Below are 21,312 nucleotides of genomic sequence, written 5' to 3' on the forward strand. Positions count from 1 at the left end.
AAACTTGCTTCAAAAGGACTACAGGAGAATGTTGTTGTGGATATCTACATAATATGATGGATGCTGTATTGAACACTTTTATTGGTGATACCTGATAATGAAGGACAGAATGTTTTGTTAAGGGAACTGTTCTGCCACTGTTACAAGCTTTGTAAATTTTCATGCTGAAAGCTGAAATGCATATTTCCAGGAGAGAAAGCTTTCTGAACAAGAATCTTGTTTTCTACTGTTCAAAATGTGTCCACAAACTGTGGTAAATGTAGTAGGAATATTATCTATTATAAAACAGTATTTCAGGGTTTTTTATTTATCAGGATCCCATTTTATTGGGTTCCCCCAGACATAATAAAATGTGTGAGTACATTAAGTAACTACATCATCCCATACATTCCCCATCTTCTTTTACTTCAATTAATATATCTCTCTCTTTTTAGCTCTGGAAATTTCCTCAGAAAATTTGATTCTCAGGAGTATCAGGAATCTACATCTCGTCCCAGCTTCAGTGGGGATGTACTTAACAGTGTTAGCACTGGTTCTTAAGAAGGTAAGTTAAGATTTTCAAAATATGGGGCCTAAAGTTAGCATTTTGCATTTTGAAAGTGCTGAAACAAATGTCATAGGAATCAGAAAGATAAATTTTTCATACATAAGACTTTTCACAATTTTGTCATCATTTTCATCTCAACAAATATGAGATACTAAGGACTCTCAAAATGCCAGAAAAAAGGTTTTCCAACTTTTCCCTCTGTGTTTTGCTACAAAAAAGAGGGAAGAAATAAAAGAGGGAGAAAAATATAGACATAAGAAAAAAAGGCTGTGTTTTTCATAAGAAAAAGTAAAAACATTACAAAAAATACTTTGAACTTTTTTCTTTTTTTTTTTTTAATGAGTAAGACGAAAGCTTCTCAAAGCAAAATTCCAGCCAATTCTACTAGTCGTGGTTTTTCTATCAGCTGGTATTGAACCAGCTTAATTAAACACTAGTTACCTGGGCTGGGTGGTAAGGATTAGGCAGCATACGAATCTGAGAAACTTCAGAACACGGTGGCTCCACAAGGGACCTGCTCACCTCCATCGTTCCTGAAAGTGACCAGATTCCTCTCTCCTTTTTCCTTGGATCTCACCTTTTGAGTTACTTAGCCAATATCCAGTTCAAATGAAGCCACCTTGTCTTACAAGAGGGTCTGCTCGATGAAGGTAAGAAGGATGTGCAGCTGGATTTTTCCTCAAAGACACAAATGTTCCTGGAGACACCGTCTAAAGCATCTCTCCTTTCTCTTCCCCTCATTTTTTCTCACAGTTTCTTTCTCTGTTCTGTGGAACAACACAAATCAGAATAACATTAGCTACTTTTTCCAACAATATAGTATTGCCATAGCAACAGATAAAGTGAGTTTGGGGGGGTTTTAGTCTGAATAAATACGCATCTGAACATACACATCAGCTGCTCAGGACACAATACAATGTATGAAATGCATATTGGACATATTGCATTCCAGTTTAATGAACTCATATTTCTGTCTAGGATTTTCTGAAGAGGGAAATGGTAGTTTGACGTCCTGAAGATATCATTTCATCTGTTCAGACATAACATGTCATATGTATATGATTCTTATCACTAGTGGCTGTTGTCTTATGTTTCGTATCTAAAACCAATTATATTGGACTGGTCTCAGACATCCCTCAGCCACATCTAGCAGTTAGTTGCTGCAAGTTGGCTCACCGAATCTGTCTCACTGTAGATAAAAAAAACACACTTTAGTTTGAGACATCTGCTGGATGATGATACATCTACAGACCAGATTTGGATCTGAGTTGTACAGATGGAGTTCATTTTTAATTGCAGCTGGAGTGATAAGCAATACATTACTTAACACGTAACTCACACTCATGCACATATACTAGCTTGGTCTTCCTATCCCTGAGATAACTGGGAGGAGGGATAAACTAGTTCATCAGAATAGCTGAATGCAGGATCCTGTGCAGTCAATTTACATACCAATTCACAAACTGAAAATTTGGCTAGAGTGATTCTGGTCGTATTTGTTTGATGATCTCAGATTGCCTCAGCATGTCAGCATTTTATATGCAAAGTTATAAAAGAATCCATTGGTCCACCTGAAATGAGATAGTGCTCCCTATCAAGCCCATGACTGCTACAGGGACAAGATCTATGAACACTGATGAAAGTCATTCTCAGACCATTTGCTTTATTACAGCAAATATGATGTAAATCTCCCTGAAGTCATATCAATAAATCTTTTATTGTCTGCCAAGAGTCTGCCTTGAAGCATTATACACTTCAGGGTGGTGTGTTACTACTACTGTTCTACAGGAACTGCTATTTTCACCCCCAAAACTGTTTTATTTTCTATAATTTTTGTACCATGTGGTATTATCTTGTTGGTGTCTTGGAACTGGACCAAGTTGTGTTGTAACAATTTATCCCACTTTTTCTTTACTTATATGAACCCTTTGACCATGCTATCAGACTGCTGTCACAGGCTCATGATGAAGTATTACAGAAGTACCTTAGATATATCCTACCAAGGAGCTTCAGAAAGTGTTTTGGGAGAGTCTGTGGGGGCACCATTCCTTGTGACATAATATTTCTGCAGTGTGCTGATTGCTGGATAATTTAGGAAGTTTTTATTTGTTTTCATTAATGGGATTTTGTGTCTTCTGCTAAGACATTGCCTTCTGCTGCTGTGCCACTGACATGCCCTACTGTAAAGTAGAGTTATTTTAAATTAATCTTAATCCTTTTGACTAACTTTTATTCTATACTTTAATCCATATAAGCATGGAATTTAGTAAAGTTCTGTGTGCTGTGAGATGGACTTTAGACTTACCTTACCATTTCCTGATTTCCAGCAAGGGTTGCAGACAACATCAGCAAGAAGAGATAAGAAAAGATCAGAGATCCAGTACATCTGTATTTAGTACCCACTAAATACAGGGGTAGCTAATAACACAAAGAACAGGGCAGTGCATATTAAATTACAAGATGACATATTATTAACTGAAATACAACATGAAGCGCAACCACAATGATTTTAAATATATTTGGGGTTTGCCTTTTTTATGAAAGTGAATTTTAATATAAGTTCTTTTTTGTTCCTGGAAACTCGAACAGACTTTGTTAAAAAGCTTCCAGCTTTGAGATATGCAACTTCAGAGACTGGAGTATGAGGATTTAGATAAAAGGCAGATGTAGGAACCTTTACAGTTGAATGTTTTTTTGAAAAGCAAGGGAACTGCACTACATATCTTGCCTGAAAAAGAAGATATGGATCTTCTTTAAGGATTGAACGCATCCTCTTATGGTAGTTGCTTTTTGAAGAATGTATTATATATGGTGCAAATAACAAAAAAAGAAAGCTGTATTTTATATACAGAGGATGTCAGATTTCTGGGTTAGTATAGGCAAATGAATTTCATCTTTTCCTATAAAACAGATTTCTTATAGTTTTGATAATTCATCTTTCCTTATGCTGTACATTTATCCCAGCATAGGACACAGCAGTGCTTAAGTATGACAGCTTCTGGAATTACAATCAGAGACAGTAAGGGCTGTGGGTGAAGGGCTGTGGGGGTTCTACCAGGTCTAGTAAAAATGGTGGGGATGGTTTCTACAAGGTACTTGTCGTGATTATTACCCTTTTATCATATTCTCTTGCTATACATAATAACATAAAGTAGATACATGCAAAAATATCTCAGGCTGAAAATTTATTTCCATACCTTGAAGAAGAAGAAAAGAAAAAGATACAGGGTAAAATTTTCAAAAATGCTCCAGTGATTTAGGTTCATTTCAAAACGTAGCATAGCATGCATAGCAGCAGGAGTCCACTTCCCTAATTCTACCTGTGTGAGAATTACTTAAGCCTATAGCAGTCATATAGACTCTCTCCTTCACCGTGGGGTGAGATAGTCATATCCAAAGGGGAATGAGTTCCCACTATCTTACATACCTGTTTTAGGATGAAAAGAATTATCATCTGAAAATGTATTTTTCTCTCCAAATGCCGTATAGTGAGTCTAGGCAATGGGTGGAGACATAAACAATCAAGTATCTGCCATCTAATCCTGGGTGAGGAGAGTTCTGTGTTTAGTATCTAACTCCCCTTCCAGGCATTCACACTGAAATTAGACACCTAAACATCTTTTTGCTTCTGACTACTATGTATCTAAAAGCCAAAATTTGTAAATGGGACTAAACAATATAGGTGCCTTGTTAAGTTCAATGGAAGAAAATGAACCTGTTCCTAGTTTAGTCCTGTCTTGTTTGCAGAGAGGATGAAATCCGACTGGCTGGCTTAGAGATAAGTGAAGGTTTTCTGGGCAACACACAAGAATAGTCTGAATTGTCCAATGTCAGCCTAGAGGACACAAATTCAATATAGCACAAATAAAAACAAAAAGACAACCCTTTCTTCCAGCTCCACACATACAGACACACAAGCAAAATCCACAATATCATTGTAATTTATAATACAAGTGGGTCTATGGGTTTGGTAGAATTTAAATTATAGTACAAAAAGTCTACTGTATGATACTTAGGATGAAAATCTTCTATGCTTAGAGGATGTAGAAATCTTACATTGTTCTTGACAGCCTTGAAAAGCCCTCCAATATGCAAAGAACAGCTCTCAGTTTTTGTAGGGTTTTTGAAGCAAAAAAAAAAAGAGTGTAATACAAACCATATGTGTTTTTTTTAAAAAAAACAACACCTTTATCAAACACCACAAATAAAACTGGAGATCTGAAAAGTTATACTGTGTGTAGCATCTAAGCTGCAACTTTGCACACAGATTCAGCCAACATTAAGAGCTGCCAAGACAAATCGTAGCATTGCGTTTGGTGCCTCTGTCTCCAGCATTTGCCACTTACACACAGCTGTCCATCAAAGATCAGAAGGTTTGTAAATCCCTGTTCAAGTCCTGTGGCTTTATACACCTTTTATAGTGATGAACTCTGAGGTCTGGGGTTTTCCTCTCGGTCTCTATATAGAGTTCTCCTCTACTTAAGTTGCTCTGTTGAACTTTTGCTGTATATATTTTCCACAACAGTTTTCCCCATAGAAACCAGGAGTAATAACTTTAAAAAAAGCTGTGGAAAATATTTCAAATAATACTAAGCTTCTACTGCCTCCCTCCTCCCAGCTTAATCACAATAAATATTTAAAAGGGACAGAGGAGTTATTCAAAGACCAGGCTGCATTTTCCATTACATTAAAAAAATTAAAATAGAAAATGGAGTCTTTGCTACTTCATTAACATTTTCTTGGTAGATCCAATTTTTTAGAAAAAAAGAGCAATGTTTAATTAAAACCAATACAGCAAACCTTTCTTTTTTTAAATAGGGTTGTAAGCGTAACTAAAACTAATCTCGAAGCTGTGTCAGTCTGATCTTTTTATATGATGGCATGAGTTCTGACACAGCGCTATGGGGATTCTGTCACTGTGACAAATTTAGAAGTAAAATAAAGACTTGATAGACCATAACATATAATTTACTGCAAACATTTGCTATATATTGCTGTATTAGCTTAAAACCCTGGTATAAATGATATATGTAGGTTTAAAATAAGTCAAGGAATTTACCTCCACTTGCTCAGCAAAATATCCATGAGAGGTTTTCTCCAAAACAGCTACTTTAGTGTCAAGAGTTCAAACAACATAGCCTGCACACATGGGTGAAATGATGGTGATTTCAGCTCTTCACCTAAGAAATGGGAGAGACTAGGAGCCTGCATGCAGCTACCTGCGTTTGGCTAATGAGCGGTAGCTTGTTACGGTCCAGTGACTTGGTTGCTAGTGTTGGTGTGCCATAAGGTACACGTAGAGGGAGACCTATGGACCGGTCCGCGATACGGAGGATGGCAGAGAGAGCTGTTGTTAGCTGAAACCAGAATAGTTTGTTATGTGAACACTGCCCGGAGTAGATACCCTTCCTTTCCTGTTTAGTGAGTTAAATAAACCAAGACAATTCAAGTGGAGAGTGCTCAGCTGGGAGCTATGGCAAATGACTGCATACCCGCAGCAGCTGTCGGGTCATTTTCCTCACATTGGTGAGTCCTGATTTATTAAAACCTTTTTCCCACTCCCGCTACTGCTCCACCATTTAGGTTCCTTGGGGTTTAGCCAGTCAAGCTGATGGAAGCCCACCACAGGGTGGAAATCACGGCCAGCTGGGCCCTGGATTCCGCCCGCCTTGGAGCCAAAACTCGGCGGTTTCGTTAAGATCCGCTTAGAATTTTTGGCACCGCCCCCCCACCCTCGCCCCCCGCAAAGCCGTCAGCTTCTGTCTTTACCCTGCCCAGCCCCTGCGGTCACCTACGCCCGCTCCCCCATCCCCGGGGGCAGGCGGGGGCCGGGGCCGGAGCCCGCGGCGGGGAGGCGGCTGCCGCATCCCTCCCTCCCCGCTGCCGGCCGCCGAGCATCGGCTCCGAGCAGCCGTCCCCGGGCGGGGGCCGCCGAGCATCGGCTCCGAGCAGCCGCCCCCGGGCCGGGGCCGGCGGCCGGTTGCTGGCGATGCTGGTACCCGGGGCGGTTCCGTCCGCCCGAGGTAGCTCCGGCTGCGGGAGATGTCGGTACCAGAGCGCTCGTCTGCTGGAGGCTGGCGTGGGAAAATTGGTGACGGGCGGCACGTGGGGATACCTGAGAAGCGGCCTGTGGTGTTTTCCATTCCCTTACAGGTCCAAACATACCCTGAAACATTTCGAATTCCCGTTATTGCCCCCCCCCCTTTTTTTTTTTGTTCCCCTCCTGGCAAATTGAAAAGCTGAGCTATTAAAAAGCACTTCAGATCAGAGCAGAATGTGTGTTCTGACATTTAAAAGCTTTTCGTTTTTCTTAATCCTTTTAAAATGCATTTCAAAACATTTTAGCTTGTCATTTAGAGGCATGAAAGCGCTTCCTTTAGAAACAGCAAAATGACACACGCCAGTTGCTTCTACACTCATTTTACCTTCTTTTTTTCCTTCCTGTTTAAACAATTTTGTAGACATGACAGAGCTGAATGACAATGAACCAAATTTTCATGTTTTGGTAAAGAAAATTGTGACCACAAATGCTACTCACTTCTGTCTGAAATAATATGTATTTTCAGAAATATCACATGACAATGCTATTTTAAATGATGATGAGATGGGTTAAAGATTTTATTTTTTGTCTTCTTTAATGAAACATAGATACATAGCAGAAGTCAGAAGCTTTCAAACCACAATCTTTTTTTCTAAAGCATTGGAGTTTAATACATGAAAGGGAAGGGAAAAAAAGGAGAAAAAAAAAAAAGTAAAAGCAAGTAAAAGTGTTCAAGTGCCGCGGAGGACTGTTGAGCACTGAGTTGCTCAGTGTAATGCTGTATTGATGTTTCAAGTCAATGGAAGATAACAAAAGGTGCTAATTTTCTCTAGATCTGAGGTTTCCGCTTTCTTACGCCTACAATTATAATGTAAGAAACATCAGAGAAAAAGGAGCAAGCTTTGTTTGCCAAGATTTTGATGAGTCCTGCCAGTGTTTGGCCTCAGCCATCCAACTACATTCTCAACTCAGAGCTCACTGTAAACCCTTTCATGGCATGAAACCATCTTTGACCTCAATCCATCGGAAACTGTTTGCTCTCTAGTGATGTAGATGCAACTCCTGGGTTCTGCAAAGTGTAAGCAAATTCTGTCCCAGGGCTCTCCAGCTCTGGTACCTGATGACTGAACAGCTCTGCTCAAAACCACCCTGCGCTACCATGTGTCCTGTGATGCACCACCAAGTCCCGGGTCCTTCCTGTTTGTGGCCTCAAGTTGTAGGGCTCAAGTGAAACTATCATGATGGAAAATCTGAACCTTGGTATATCTTGGTTCAATGGCACTGAAAGAAAATGAACAAACAAGCTGACTGACTGCACGGAGGCTCTCTCGGGACTTTTTCTCTCTAAGTAAACATATACAATGTATTTTGCAGCCAAAAAATATTATCCCTTGAAAATAAGGGCTATTGTATTGAAAATGATATTCCTGGTATAAGCATCAAATTAATTTTGAATTTTAATTCAAGTTCTAAAAAATCTGTTTCAAAAGAAACAGATCTGTGTGATCAGAAAGTAGGATTTGGTCTGCATTTTAAGCAGAAGTGTCTGGAGGTATCTAGAGTAAAGTGAAATATCCGAGTAGACTTCTCTTTTCTCTTCTGCTCAAGATGATGGAAGACATGCAAAATTATGTTGTCAAATTCAAATTATCCAAGATTAATTCAAAAGAAATCAAAAGCTGAATCTCCGCAAGCCTGCCAAAAGTTAGACTACCTTGTCTAAATCAATTACTTCAGAATAACCATCTGCTAAGAGTCCATGCGCTGTAATGCAGCCTCTTGGAATCTTACTACTCCAGTGAGGGAAAAATGAAAATAAAAGCAAGCAGAAGAAATCCCAGGGGACTGTAGCTTCAGGAGGCGAAAAATTGGTGCTTTTTGTTTGCCTGTCTCTTCCCAGTTTCCTGCCCCCTTCAGCGTATGAGAAAGACAAGAAGAGTTTGTGCACTTTGGAAACTCGATAGGAGGCAGCAGCTGATCTTCCCATCACCAGCCTAAAAATAATCCACTCCAGGGCTTGGAGCGGCTTCACTAAGTGGAGGAAAATCCTGCCATCGGGATGATATTGATCACATAGCACAACCGAGTGACAATTTGGGTTGGTATTTTGGTTTTGTGTTTACAAAGGTAAGCTACAGAGTTTGATCTAACATTCAGCAACCAAACGGGGCATGCGATGACCCTCCCCCATTATCTCCCACTAACCACCTCCTCCTCCTTCCCTTTATATCTGTGGGACAGGGCTGCTCCTCGTTCTTTCCTGGGATTACAACTCCAATCTCTTTTTCCTTTTCCTTTTCCATTCGCAGGCGTTCTCAGCCTTTACCGTCCCCTCCTGCTGATGCTTTCTTTGCTGCTGTTCACAGGGTTACGTTTCTTTTTTTAAACTGTCCTGCCTTGGCATGTGAAGTCGAAGGTTTTACAGCAGGCAGTGTAGCATGCTGATGTTGGAAATCGCATTGTGTTAAGAAGCTTACCAAAAAAGAAAAAAGCAATATATTAGATGTGTGAGACCACTGCAGATGTTTGTGTGAAATGCTTTTCAGTGCCAATAGCCTGTTTAGCACCACTGCTGTTGTGATTTTCTCTGTGTTCGGAGCCTGATCCAAAAACCTACCGAAGTCAATGAGATTCCTTGCATTGACTTCAGTAACGTTTGGATCGGGCTGCTGGTGTATGGCAGTTAGCAATGAGAATGCTGACAAGTGTCAGAGGTAATTCATCACCTTAAGGCCCAAGGTAACTGGGACAGTGCTTAGCAAGGAAGCAGGGTCTATCTAGAATAGGTGGTCACAGCTGAAATAGGAGTAAAAAGGAAAATGATATTTTGTACAGGATCATTTTTGATAAAATAGGTTTTAAAGGGGCTGCACTTTTTGCCATTACCTTAGCAGAACTCTTTGCAAATAATGCATAGACTGTAGATCACACAGATTGTGCTAGGTCCAGTGCTTTTAGGAGGGGAAGAAGAGCAAACTGTTAGGTTTATACCTAGAAAGGAAAAAGATGCAGAGCACTAACCTAAAATCTGTGGCAAAACTCAGAGTTAGGCCTTCCATTGTGCTTATCCAAACCTATAAATTCATAATTTGTCCTTAGTTAAAATTTTCTGTGTGAAATTCAAGAAGGAAAGAAAAATTCTTGCTTTTGTAATGACTTAATTATTAAGAAGATAAGAACTAACTGCTTTTGTAAACTCTGAGTACTTTCTCCATCCTGTGTCTGTATGCATACACATATCTATCTATCTATCTATCTATCTACATGTATATATGCATATATGGGCATATAATGCCCATTTTATGTAAGACCAAAAAAAAAAAATCTGAACTGAGACCCAAGTATGCTCTGTAAGCTGACATATTTTAATTAGGAAGTGCAGCTATTAATTTTATTCTTTTTTAAATATAGGCAACAGAACTACTGAAATAAATGTTTTTCAGAACAGTCTTATTTCCCCCAAACAAGGTCTACGTGAGGAGTGTATTTATACTCTTTTCTTTATAGTCATAAGTATCTTGCAGAGCATGCTGAACAGAGTGATAATCCAGGTAAGATGAAACTCTTGAATATGAAGACTTTTAAGCCCACTTTAAAAGACCCTAAGGTAATTAAAATGTCTTTAACTAGAAATCTTACAGTTTTGCATTTGGTGAGGATGTTCTCATAATTTTTATGGAAATTTAAATTATCTACCATTTTCCCGTCGTCGTCCTAACAATTGCTTGTGGAAAATATATCTCAGGAACTGGCTTATTGCCCTGAGAATCCCCATTTATGCTTGTTAAAACGAGATTTGTAAGTGTTTAGGTTCAATGCTACATCATATTCATTTTTGCAACTTTGTCCTATTTTTTTTCTTCCCCAAACCTTTTTCTTCCTCACAGTGAATATTTATTCCTGAATCTCTTTTGTACTGGTTTCTGTTTATTATATTATGACTATGTCTGTACACCTTAGCCCAAAACCAGAAAGTCTCAACTTGCCAGTGATGGGGATTTTAGCATGCAAATTTAAATGCTTAAAGGACATAAGTTTTTTTAGCTATTTCATTGCAGTGTAAACTGCTGTTCAGATAGTTCACATCCTCATTAAAGTAAACCAACAGGGAATCAGATTCCCCAATGGTGTAAAGGAGAGCTGAATCTTGCCTTCCACTGGCATCATCATGGGCCTGTCCTCCTGATTGTTCTTTCCATTCCCCTCCTCTGTTCTGCTCATGGCTTTAGCTTGTAGCTGACTGCTCAGCAAATGCCATTTTCAAAGGGAGAAAGAAAAAACACCTCTGAAAATTTCTGACCGGTTCAAGACTTTGTAAAGACTGAAGTTAAAGTGAGCAATTTGTCAATAACTTTGAAGGACAAAGGCCTTCCAGCCTTTAAGTGTTAAAACAAAAAATTACCTGGTACTTGGAACTCCTATTGGGGTGCTGAATGTAGCTGGTACCTTCAGGTAAACTTTATCACATCACTGCATTTCCCCTGACTGAAATGCTAGGTTAAACCTAGTACGGTTGTCAACGTTATTATGAAGTATAACATTCCTGCTATAATTAGCAGTGAAGTGAATATATTGCAATGTACTCTCTTTGGTGTAATCACCCCAGCATAATTTGGTGGCCTACTATATTCAACAGAAAGGGAAATTATCTCTGGGAAAGCCATTTTGTGTAGCAAGTATGAATAACGTTGTCTTCTTAAATGAGGATCTCATCAGTTATTCTGAAAGGCTGCTACTACCTGATGAGAAATAGTGGTCAGTAACTTCAGCTGACCAATAAATTTCAAAACAACTTGCTACCCTTTTGTCTGTTCTCTCCCAAATATTTGTGTTTGGGTTATGCATTTTATTGTTTTAATGTGGCAGTCGGACTGCTCCCATTTTTTGCAGACATTGCTGTTTGCTAGACAAAGCCCTCTGCCTGTAAAGAAGCCTTCAGCTCCAAAGATTACGACCTGAACATGAGCTTAGAGAAAAGGTCTTGGCAATCCATATGAGAAGAAGAGTCCTTTGCTTTCCAGTGACTATCCCTGCCTTTGGGACCCGTAGATAAAGATTTGCTAAGAAACTAGCAGATATTTCTCTGCTGTTATGCCCTATGGCTCGTGGGTGCTTGAGATAGCCCTGCATGAGCCAACTTTGGAACTGAAGTATGGCAACTGCAACAACGAAGCACCGATGTCAAGCTTGCCGTGAGCAGGGCTTCTTATCTTGGGAACAGCACCATGGTGATTAAGACCATTAATTCTGAGGCTGAACTAGTATTTGCATGGCTCTCTACTAGTCTGTGTAGCCTACAGCAAAGCAGGTAGCTGCCTACAGCAGCAGAGAGTGATAAAACTGCTGAGAGTGATAAAACCATCTGGCTTTGCTGCTTAATTCACCGATGTACAGTTCCGGGAAGCCCAGCTTTGGGCTGCTGCCAGTGTTACCAAGCAAGGGGTCTTAGCAGCTGTAGGAGGGCAATTGCTGCCATGGAAAGTGATAACCTCTCTTGAATTGCAGCAATAACTGCTTTTCCATCCCTTCACAACAGAAGTCTCTTCAACTACTTTCTCCTCGTGTGGCTCTGCAGCCCAGTTTTTTCCTCTTTGATCTCTCCCTGCATACTTACTGCAGCCTAAAAAGTCTCTCTCCTCATCTTTGGTAGGGAGAAAATCACCTTTGGCTACACTGTGGGAAACCTTGAGTCAGTTCTGTGTTCTGACTTGCTTAGTGTTAATTCAAAGATCTTCAGCATGGCTATTTGTTACAGGGTTAGACTGTTGTTCAGTGTGGTCAGCATTCTGTCTTTGGCAATGATCAACAACTGGTGCTCAGGAAAAATAGAAAAAGTATTCAGTGTATTTAATTATGTACTTGCACAATGCTCAGCACTGACTGAAACAAACAGCATTTCCTTGCATAGGCAAGATACCTCTATTCACCTCTCTACAGATCTAGTTCTGACTGAAGCCCATCATTGGCTTACTAGAATAGTTAAAGCCAATGGAAGAATGGTTTCATTATTATTAAGGGAACAAAATTTGGTCAGTGATCAGTCATAAAAGTGTTCCATCTTCCTTTCTAACTCCAGCTGCAGTTTTTGATGAGTTACAACAGTAAGCATAACTGCAATTCTTCATGATTTTTCTGAATTTGTTCTTCCATTTCGCATTTTCATTTCATGAAGTGAAATCTTATGGTTTTACACAAGAGGAGGGAATAGTGCCTTTTCACTCTGCCTTTCATTGGTTATCTGCAGTCAAGATCTTCCAAACTGTTGTCATTTCCAGGCTTGTTTTTTTGAGTGAAAAGTCAGTATAGCTGAGGCCTTTTAAAACTCTAAAATTTTTAGAATTATTAAGGATCTCTTTAGCCTTAACTCCCAATACTGAAATACTGTTTGAAAATGCAGCTTAGACTCTCAAATTGGTCTGAAGCTTTTGAACATGCTACTTGCACTGTTTGCAGCCCTAAGAATGTGTTCATCTGTAGCTACGCGGAGCTTTGCAAGCATGGGATCTGAGTGTTGGCAAGAAAAATTTTGCCATTATATTATCAAATTTTCCTTTGAAGAAGACTGAAGGTTACACTGTTTCCTTGGATGAGCAATTGCATTGTGAAACCTGTCATGGTCCAACTCCTGTTAACTTTTAGTGGAGCTGCACAAGCACTGTTGTAAATTGCCCCATGCTGTCTAGAGAAGTCAAGGACTTGTTCTTCTGCCTTAGGGGCTTTTCTTTCTGTCCTTCTTTGGAAATGAACACAGCTTGTTAAACCTTGAGGCCAATGAAAATGAGCTTCTGGAGGCATGCCCTGATGCAGCGGAAAGTAATGGCTAATTTCAGCTTCGAACAAAATGGGAGTCTCGCTCGCATTGACTGTAAACGCAAAGCATCCTCCCTTACATGTCAGAAAAATTTCATCCAATATATTTCCCCTATCTGTGAAACTTGTGCAAAGAAATAGAAATTACATTACATGCTTTATGCTTGGGGTGATGAGCCTGTGCATCAGTGCATCTCCAGAGCCCCATATGTATGTAAGTTTTCCAAAAAACAGAGCAAGGTCCAGTGGTTTGAGTCACGTGGGCAAAACTTTGGAGGGTATATCGGATCTGCCTTCTGCACCAGAAATGGATAGGAAGGGAATGATGGGGTGGTTACTTGCTCCCTGTGAGGCACACCGGAGATAAAATTATTTCTTAGAGCTCTAATGTACTGCAGTCTTTTCATACGCTGCTCTTGAAGATACAGAGAACTACTAGCTGCCTGTCTGTGTAAACACCAGAAAGTGTCTATGAAAGGTGGCGTACACCAACAGATGCAGAACGTGAGTCCTCCGCTTCCAGTCAGAGTTCATTCCTAGCACAGTGTTGATGGACAGATGGATGGAAGAAAGGAAGGAAGGGGGCAAGGAAGGATCACTGGGCTATTAATGCTTCTACAGTTCTTACCTCTTCTATTCCCTATCAGTACCATACTGTACTAGATGTGTGTCTTGAAGTGGGTGCTGCTAAAAAGGGAAGTTGTAGCTGGTGAGTGTTTTATGAGGCCAAATCATAAGTTGCATTGGGTCAACACAGCATCATGAGACTGATCAGAATGTTTTGATAGATTTTAAGTGTGTGGAGGTTTAATGAACATGGTCACTGGATGTGCTGATTAATGAAGTGTATTCTGATTTAAAAACTTGGGAATTTATTGTCAATTACCCTATCTCATTTCATTGGCAATGCAACCTTTTTGATTTTCTGTTGGTTTTTTTTACAAACTGACCAACGTAGGCTCTTTGATTTTCTCTCTCATTTTAAGAGAAGACAATTAAATTCTACCTCTTATTTGAAATGAACCTGTAACAAAAGTATTGTGAATAGACTGCTTATACCTACTCTTGAGAATTATCATCAGTATGATGGGCACTGTCTCTATACATCAGTATTAACAATAGGGCGAGATTCTTTCCTCAGCCCTGCCAACGTGCAAAGGACGGTTGGTTTTAAGAGTGTGTTATTGGACATACTCCATCACAAAACTAGGCACAGCACAGATTCTTGTGAAGATTCAAATGTGACTCTTGAAAGATGCATCTTTCTTGAGAGCTTTTAGGGACCATTGTTCGAGGTGTAATATGAAACCTCTACAACCTGATGGTAGGTCCTAGCTAGCAGATAGCACTCTCCGTGCGGTTAATAGTCCTTTCTTCCCCAGGAACATCTACTACCTATATTCCATTTCCCTTCCATAAAAAATGGAAGAAAAACAACACTTCCCTTAGCTTCTCTTGGAGATGGCTTTAATCCTTTCTCCCAGATCTATTTTTGACTAAAAGCCAAAAGCTACACTGGAAGTCAATGATTCAATGCTCATTTGAACCCAGAATCCTCCTGCCTTTCGGTACCAATCCAACCACTAGACCACAATAGCATCTTACACTGTCTCAGAAAAGAGTCTTCTTTGTGGGAAAGGGAGGAAAATTCCCAGCAGAACTCCCTTGGACTTCTGACCTTCGATAAAAATGAGGAAACGACTCTCCTGATTTTCAAGAGATTATCATTACCATTATGTTTCTCTTAAAGGAGACATGTGAGCTTTTACAAATTAAAAACAAACAATCTCTGTGTAGTTTTTTTAAAAATTCTCTATTTGTTTTGGTAATAACTCCTCAGTCTATTCAGACGGAATTCATATGAACATAATGTTTCTTTTGTGTTACTAATCATATGCATTTATGAATATATTTTTATATAAAAATGAAATGATAGGATGATAGTGGTCATATCACTCCATTATAGAGAATGGGCCAAACTCTCCACCTAATTGTGTTCTACTGAAGATTGAGTGGGTTGCCCATCAGCTTTTGCACCACAGTAAGTACATGCATGCATTTTTGCAGGATGTGGTCCACCATATGACTCTGAGTTACGCTTAACTTCTGGCAAATCTCAGACCATAAACTGCTGATATGTTTGGAAAAGGGACTGCATTTATCACATTCTTTTCAATGAAACGCCTTTACAAATTTCACTGATGTATTTCAATATGGATTATGCTTTTCAGATCCAGCAAAAAGTTAGTTAAAAGCAAAAAGGGGGTTTAGCAGAGGTTCAAAGTGTGTCTTTGAACTCTGTATTCTTTTGAAGATCTGTATGTTTCTGCTCTCTCTAAGGGAGTACTTGAGTAGTTTATGCTTACCTTGTTATGCTTACCTTGTTTAAACAACTAGGCTCATAGAACTAACCTGAACTATTTCAGGAAACAAGGAAAGCCTTTTTATCCCGATTCAACTAACTTTTTTTTCAACTGTGTTCATGCATTTTTTGCATGTCTATATTGTTCTGATTCTGCAAAATTCATTAATGCCAATGTTGTTGCAGAAAGATGCATTCACCAAAGTATACATATACTTTGCTGAATTAAAGATATTCTTTCCATTTTAGTATGTAAAATTTGGAAAAAAAGATGTGAGCAAATGAGTTTACACAACCTATTCTATAGCACTATGTTGCTGTGTATAAGTCTCAGGCAAAGAAATCAGCAAGGAAACATTCTGGTTGCAATCTTGTTTCATCTTCTTATAAAGAAGAATGAAAAAATAAACGATGCATAAGTTGATAAAAGCCAGAAGCTGGCCATAACTCTGGGTCATACTATGGCCCACACTCTGCAAGCACGAACGCATGAGCTTATCTTGGTGTACAAAAATAATCTCATAAGAAATCATGGAAGTCAGAGAACTGCTTAGATGAGGCTAAGCACATGCATAAGGATTTGCAAGATCAACCATAAATGCTGATTTACTGTCTATGCAATCTTCAATATAACCTTCTTTGATCAAGAGTTTGGCAGTTATCTGTAATGACTAGTGTATGTGACCATTGTTCTAAGGGACAATGAAGAAATACAAAATATCAGTGAATGCAAAGCTGCCAAATCACAAATACCAAAGGTTCAGAGCTTGCACTGAGAACGTAGTGCAACAAATTGTATGAACAGAGATGTTGCACAGAGAATATTAGCTCATCAAGGAAGCACTAACACACAGGAGTCAGCTTATGTGCATTTGAGTTTTCTTATGAGAAATAGAAATAATTTTTCTTCAAAACTTTCTTGTTCTTTCTCTATATGCTCATAGAGCATTTGCAGCATAACATCTGTGCATATAATGAACACTAGAAGACATAGCATAGTGTATTTAATAAATAGTACTTATAATAAATCATAAATATAAATACATATAAATATTATTAACTAAATATAAATAATATTATTTTAACATAAACACAGCCTTCATTCTAATGTGCTTATACTTGATGGAGCCCAAAAGAATTTTCAAAATAGAACTGAATTATTCTCTGTGTGTTGTTCGCGCGCTCCTTCTGTATCTCTTTATTGTATTTATTTTGTGTTTAGCTAAAGGGAATGCTAGCAGTCTTAGTAGTCAATTATTCTCTCTTTTTTGTAGTAGTCAGACCTTCTGGAAGCAATGAGGCTCGCATTTTGCGGTAACGACAATGCTTCAGCCTATAACATCAGTGCTGGTGTCCTAAGAAATGTCTGCTTTGTGGATGCCCTCAACTTGGTTCCCCATGTCTTCTTGCTATTTATCACCTTCCCAATTTTGTTCATTGGTGAGTTATTCAATGGAGCTGTGCAATCCTACAAACACTTGAGCATGTATTTATACTCACTCATGTTTATATGTGCTTGGAGGCCTGTGGTGCAAACCATTGGATGCTTTGTATTTATCAGTTCTAAAAAAGAAGAGAGAAAATGGCTTGATACAGAGGATGTGATGCCAACCGCTTAAAATGCTGGGAATTTTAGATATAAATCTGAACTAAGAAGCATGAAAAGATGGATGAGAACCAGAGAAATCAGATCCAAATGCTTCGAAACTTCTCTCTGGAGAAGTTTTCTTCAGATTTGAAATTGGCAACTTGCAACCTTTGCTATTATTAGATATTAGAAGACTTAGGGCAGTGGGTCTGAATTCCCTTCAAGTGATGTGAATTTCAGAGAATATCCAAAATGTGCAACTTGGATCTAAGGCTAGGAGAAGTGTAGGAAACTTTTAACACAGAGTAATTACTTCTTTTGCCAACATTTGTAAACAGAAGTAGAACAAAAGAGATAATCTTTTTCCACAGGAATGAAAATAAGAAATTATAAATCTCTCTTGAAGATTTTAGGACAGTGGAGTGGCTCTAACTCACATGTTCTTGTAAAAAGCCCCATCTAAACTAGTACTCTAATGATACTTTTTCTCTATATTGTGTCTTTATCCTAGTTATTTGCAGTGATGAAATAAATACAATTTAATACTTTTTCAGAGCTGTCAAACAGATTCTAACTGATCATAGGAGATGAAGAGACTTGAATGACTGTCAAAAGGCAATAAGTATTAATAAAAATAAATATTCTCCTGACAACTGCATGAGAAATGGCATGTCAGTTCTTCCATGTTACCTTCCTGGTGTCACATACATCCATAGCAATACATTCCTTCCATGAGGAAGATTTGAATTTGAGACTATATTCAAACTAGAGATTTAAGGATTTCCATTATGCAAAAAGACTCTGAAGTGATTGAATAATAGGGCCACAGGAACCTGTGGGCTAAGACGCTCAGTACCCAGCAATCAAAGGTGTAACAAGATCCAGTGACTGAAAACTAATTAAGTAATTAGGCAAGGGAATAAGAAACAAGTTCTAACAAAAGAATAACTAAAGACTGGAAAAAACCCAAAGGGTTATGGAGAACTCTCTCTAACAGTGCTGGATCTTTATGTCAGTGCTGGCTTTTTCTTTGAGATGAGATGCAAGTCATCCTTGAATTACAGGGCTTTCTGCAGAAGTGTTTGATGGAAACGTCTGAGGGCAAAGATAATCTTTTACAACATTCTGTGTTATGCATCAAGTGATAGCAGACGGCTTTAATTTTTTTACAGGTATTAGCCATTTAATTTTGAAATAGTGTTGCAGCCACTGAAAATTCCCTCTATTTTCTAACAATGTTAGAAAAAAAAAACCCAAACTTAAATTCTATGGTATGTATGTATGTATGTAATTCTTTGTTTTCTATTTTGTACCTTGGTTATCAGGACAAATAGCTGTTGAACAGAACATTAAAAGCCAACTGGCGTCCACAGTATTGACTGACTCCAAAACCGAAAATTGATGATGAACCGTGTTTGTGCAGATGTATGGGCAAAGAGGAAATAGAAATGAAAAGCAGCTTGGGAGAGACAAAGATAGAAGCAAGGTCAAAGAAAGCCACATTAGATTAGGAAAATCTCAGGAAACTATAGAAAGTGCTTGAGACAGATGTGGAGAAGAGAGAATATTTTGTTCCTGCAGTACTTTGCATATTAAACAAGGATGAAATGGTGAAATCTGGACAGTTTCCAAGAATGAATAAACCCAGGCTCTGGTTTATGTGTTTCTGAGTCACCTGATGAGCCTCTAGGCACTATGAGATGCTGCATCCTTGTGTATCAAAAGCATATCCTGGATTTTAAACTCAGTTGTTTGTGTTTTCTTTTGATTTGTTTCTTTACTTCCCCCAAATGTGCTGTTCTTGGGATTCTCTATGGGCTTCAGGAAGTCTGTCAGGGAATTCCAGGAGTTGCCTTACAGTAAGAGGGACACGTACAGCCATTTGGGCTGACTTAGGACAGCCCTGTACCAGGTGGGACGGGACCGAGGCCAAAGCGACACTCAGGAGAGACTCGCCATGGTGAGGCTAACCTCTGATCAGTCCTCAGCTCCCCGAGCGCTGTCACATCCATCAGGTCCCTGGTGTCCCACTTCTTGCCAGGTTGCTGGGCTCAGAGAGGATCTTGCCTGAAAAGGATAGGTGCCATCTGAGGTGATGACATGGAAATAGGCTTCAAGATTAATTTGTTGATTAAAGCAGCTGAGTCCTGGTGCTGTGCTGAGAGCTTTAATGTGCCAGGGCAAGGAGGCTGGGCTGTGCCGGAGGAGTGGAGATTGGGAAATTGCCGTTCAGCATCCCCTGAGACAGTGCTACCAACCAGGCCTGAAACAAGGATAATACATTTTATTTGTTTGAAGTAAATACATCTCTTTGAGGCCTCTTTGGAGGATGCAATATTTTTATCAGTTGGAAACTTTTCCCACTCTTGTCTATGACTCAGAAAGACATGATGATGCCATCACTTAAGAACTGTCAGTCCCTGTTGTGTGAGGGTGAGACTCTGAGACGTTTCTTCTGGTTTTCTCGTCTTTGTTCTTGCCTGGGGACCTCTTTTCTTTGATTGCGATTGTGGGAAGTTTGTTGTCCCATTGTCTACAGAGTTAGATCAAAATTATGGGGGGGCTACATGGCAACTCAGACACTCCTGGGTCATCTTATTAGTAACAACAGCCCCCGTATTCTTGTAGGGGTTTTGTATTAATTGTGTACTATTAAGTGTGACCTATGGATTAGAATAGGGAATTGATAACCAGATCACTCACTGGCTGGCTGTGTGATAACCTTCCTCTTTCATTACTATTATTTCCCAGGCTGGGGAAGCCAAAGCTCCAAAGTCCAGATTCACCACAATACCTGGCTGCACTTCCCTGGACACAACCTGCGGTGGATCCTGACATTCACCCTCCTGTTTGTACATGTCTGTGAAATAGCAGAGGGCATAGTTTCCGATACGTAAGTGATGGCGTTTGGTGGATAGCCAAGCTAATTACATTCGTTAATGTAAAGTGTTATTGAGTGATGAGCTGGCTAAAAAGGCGTAAGGAGTTTTTCCCCCCAAAAGATGGGGCGTCATTTCATGAACTGTCCCGATTTTAATGGGATGAAGGTGAAACGATTGTTCTTAGCACTTTGTTATTCTCTTATTGTCAATATTTACAATATTGACAAAAGTTAAAGCATTCACATGGAAAAAATCTTTTTGTCTCTAGGAAAGTCATATTTGTCCTCTTAAATAGATTAGCAGAACCCTAGGAATGTAACAGTGGTGAAAAAAGACAGCAAATTCACTAATTTATACCTTATTTATTTTCAGACAAATGAAATCTCGCCATCTGCATCTCTTTCTACCAGCTATAATGGGATTTGTGGCTGCCACTGTATCCATAGTCTATTACCATAATATTGAAACATCTAACTTTCCAAAGTTACTGTTGGGTAAGTCTAAGATTTAGATACTCTTACAAAACCCAGTGAGTTACCCGCAGTCAGCTTGCGTAGATTGAAGAGGATGGTGAAATGTGTGAGAATACTAAAAAAGAGAGAGGAATAATTCTCTGCTCTTTGAACTAGTATTATTGTAGGAGTTATTGCACCTTTTATAAGGTACACCCTGAAAACTTTTTGGAAGTGATCACAAAAGGAAAAGCATTGTATGCCTATTGTATTTCTAGCATGAGCTTTTAGGTATTTTTTAACACTGCTCATTATTTTGAGGCAAAAACTTGTCTTCATTCAAAAGGGCTATTTTAAAAGGCCACTTTTAAAAGTAATCTGATCACAAATCATCCTGTGCAGATGGCTGTTGTTTCACAGCATTCTTTGCAGTTGATTCTGAGGTTACCCAATCTACTGTCTAAGTCAGGAGATGGTCAGAAGAATGTGACTAGTCATTGCAGGATAATGTTTGGTACAGGCATACTGTCCAAATTACATATAACTCAACAACCTGAATGAGCCATTGACAGATACAAGCCAGGATGCAGGATATAATTAAACTATATGAACTCTTTTTCAAAATGAGCAT

General features: G+C 39.1%; 1 protein-coding gene across 13 annotated transcripts in view; it reads left to right on the top strand.

Moving 5' to 3' along the window:
• Nucleotides 1–8,248: 8,248 nt before the first annotated feature.
• Nucleotides 8,249–21,312, top strand: part of ABCC9 (ATP binding cassette subfamily C member 9) — a 76,755-nt gene continuing 63,691 nt past the window's right edge. For 5 of the 13 annotated variants that reach the window (XM_030041113.2, XM_030041110.2, XM_030041112.2 and 2 more), the window contains exons 1-4: nucleotides 8,250–8,714; nucleotides 17,034–17,199; nucleotides 20,099–20,240; nucleotides 20,602–20,723. In XM_030041113.2, coding sequence (XP_029896973.1) covers nucleotides 17,055–17,199; nucleotides 20,099–20,240; nucleotides 20,602–20,723 — 409 coding nt within the window. In that variant the 5' untranslated portion in view covers nucleotides 8,250–8,714; nucleotides 17,034–17,054. Of the gene's footprint in view, nucleotides 8,715–8,937; nucleotides 8,955–10,120; nucleotides 10,139–14,089; nucleotides 14,107–15,363; nucleotides 15,439–17,033; nucleotides 17,200–20,098; nucleotides 20,241–20,601; nucleotides 20,724–21,312 lie in introns of those variants that run through there. The other 8 variants (XM_030041109.2, XM_030041108.2, XM_030041115.2 and 5 more) reach the window with 6 other exon arrangements.

This window comes from Aquila chrysaetos, chromosome 17, assembly GCF_900496995.4.
Source record: "Aquila chrysaetos chrysaetos chromosome 17, bAquChr1.4, whole genome shotgun sequence".
In the NCBI taxonomy this organism is placed as follows: domain Eukaryota; kingdom Metazoa; phylum Chordata; class Aves; order Accipitriformes; family Accipitridae; genus Aquila; species Aquila chrysaetos.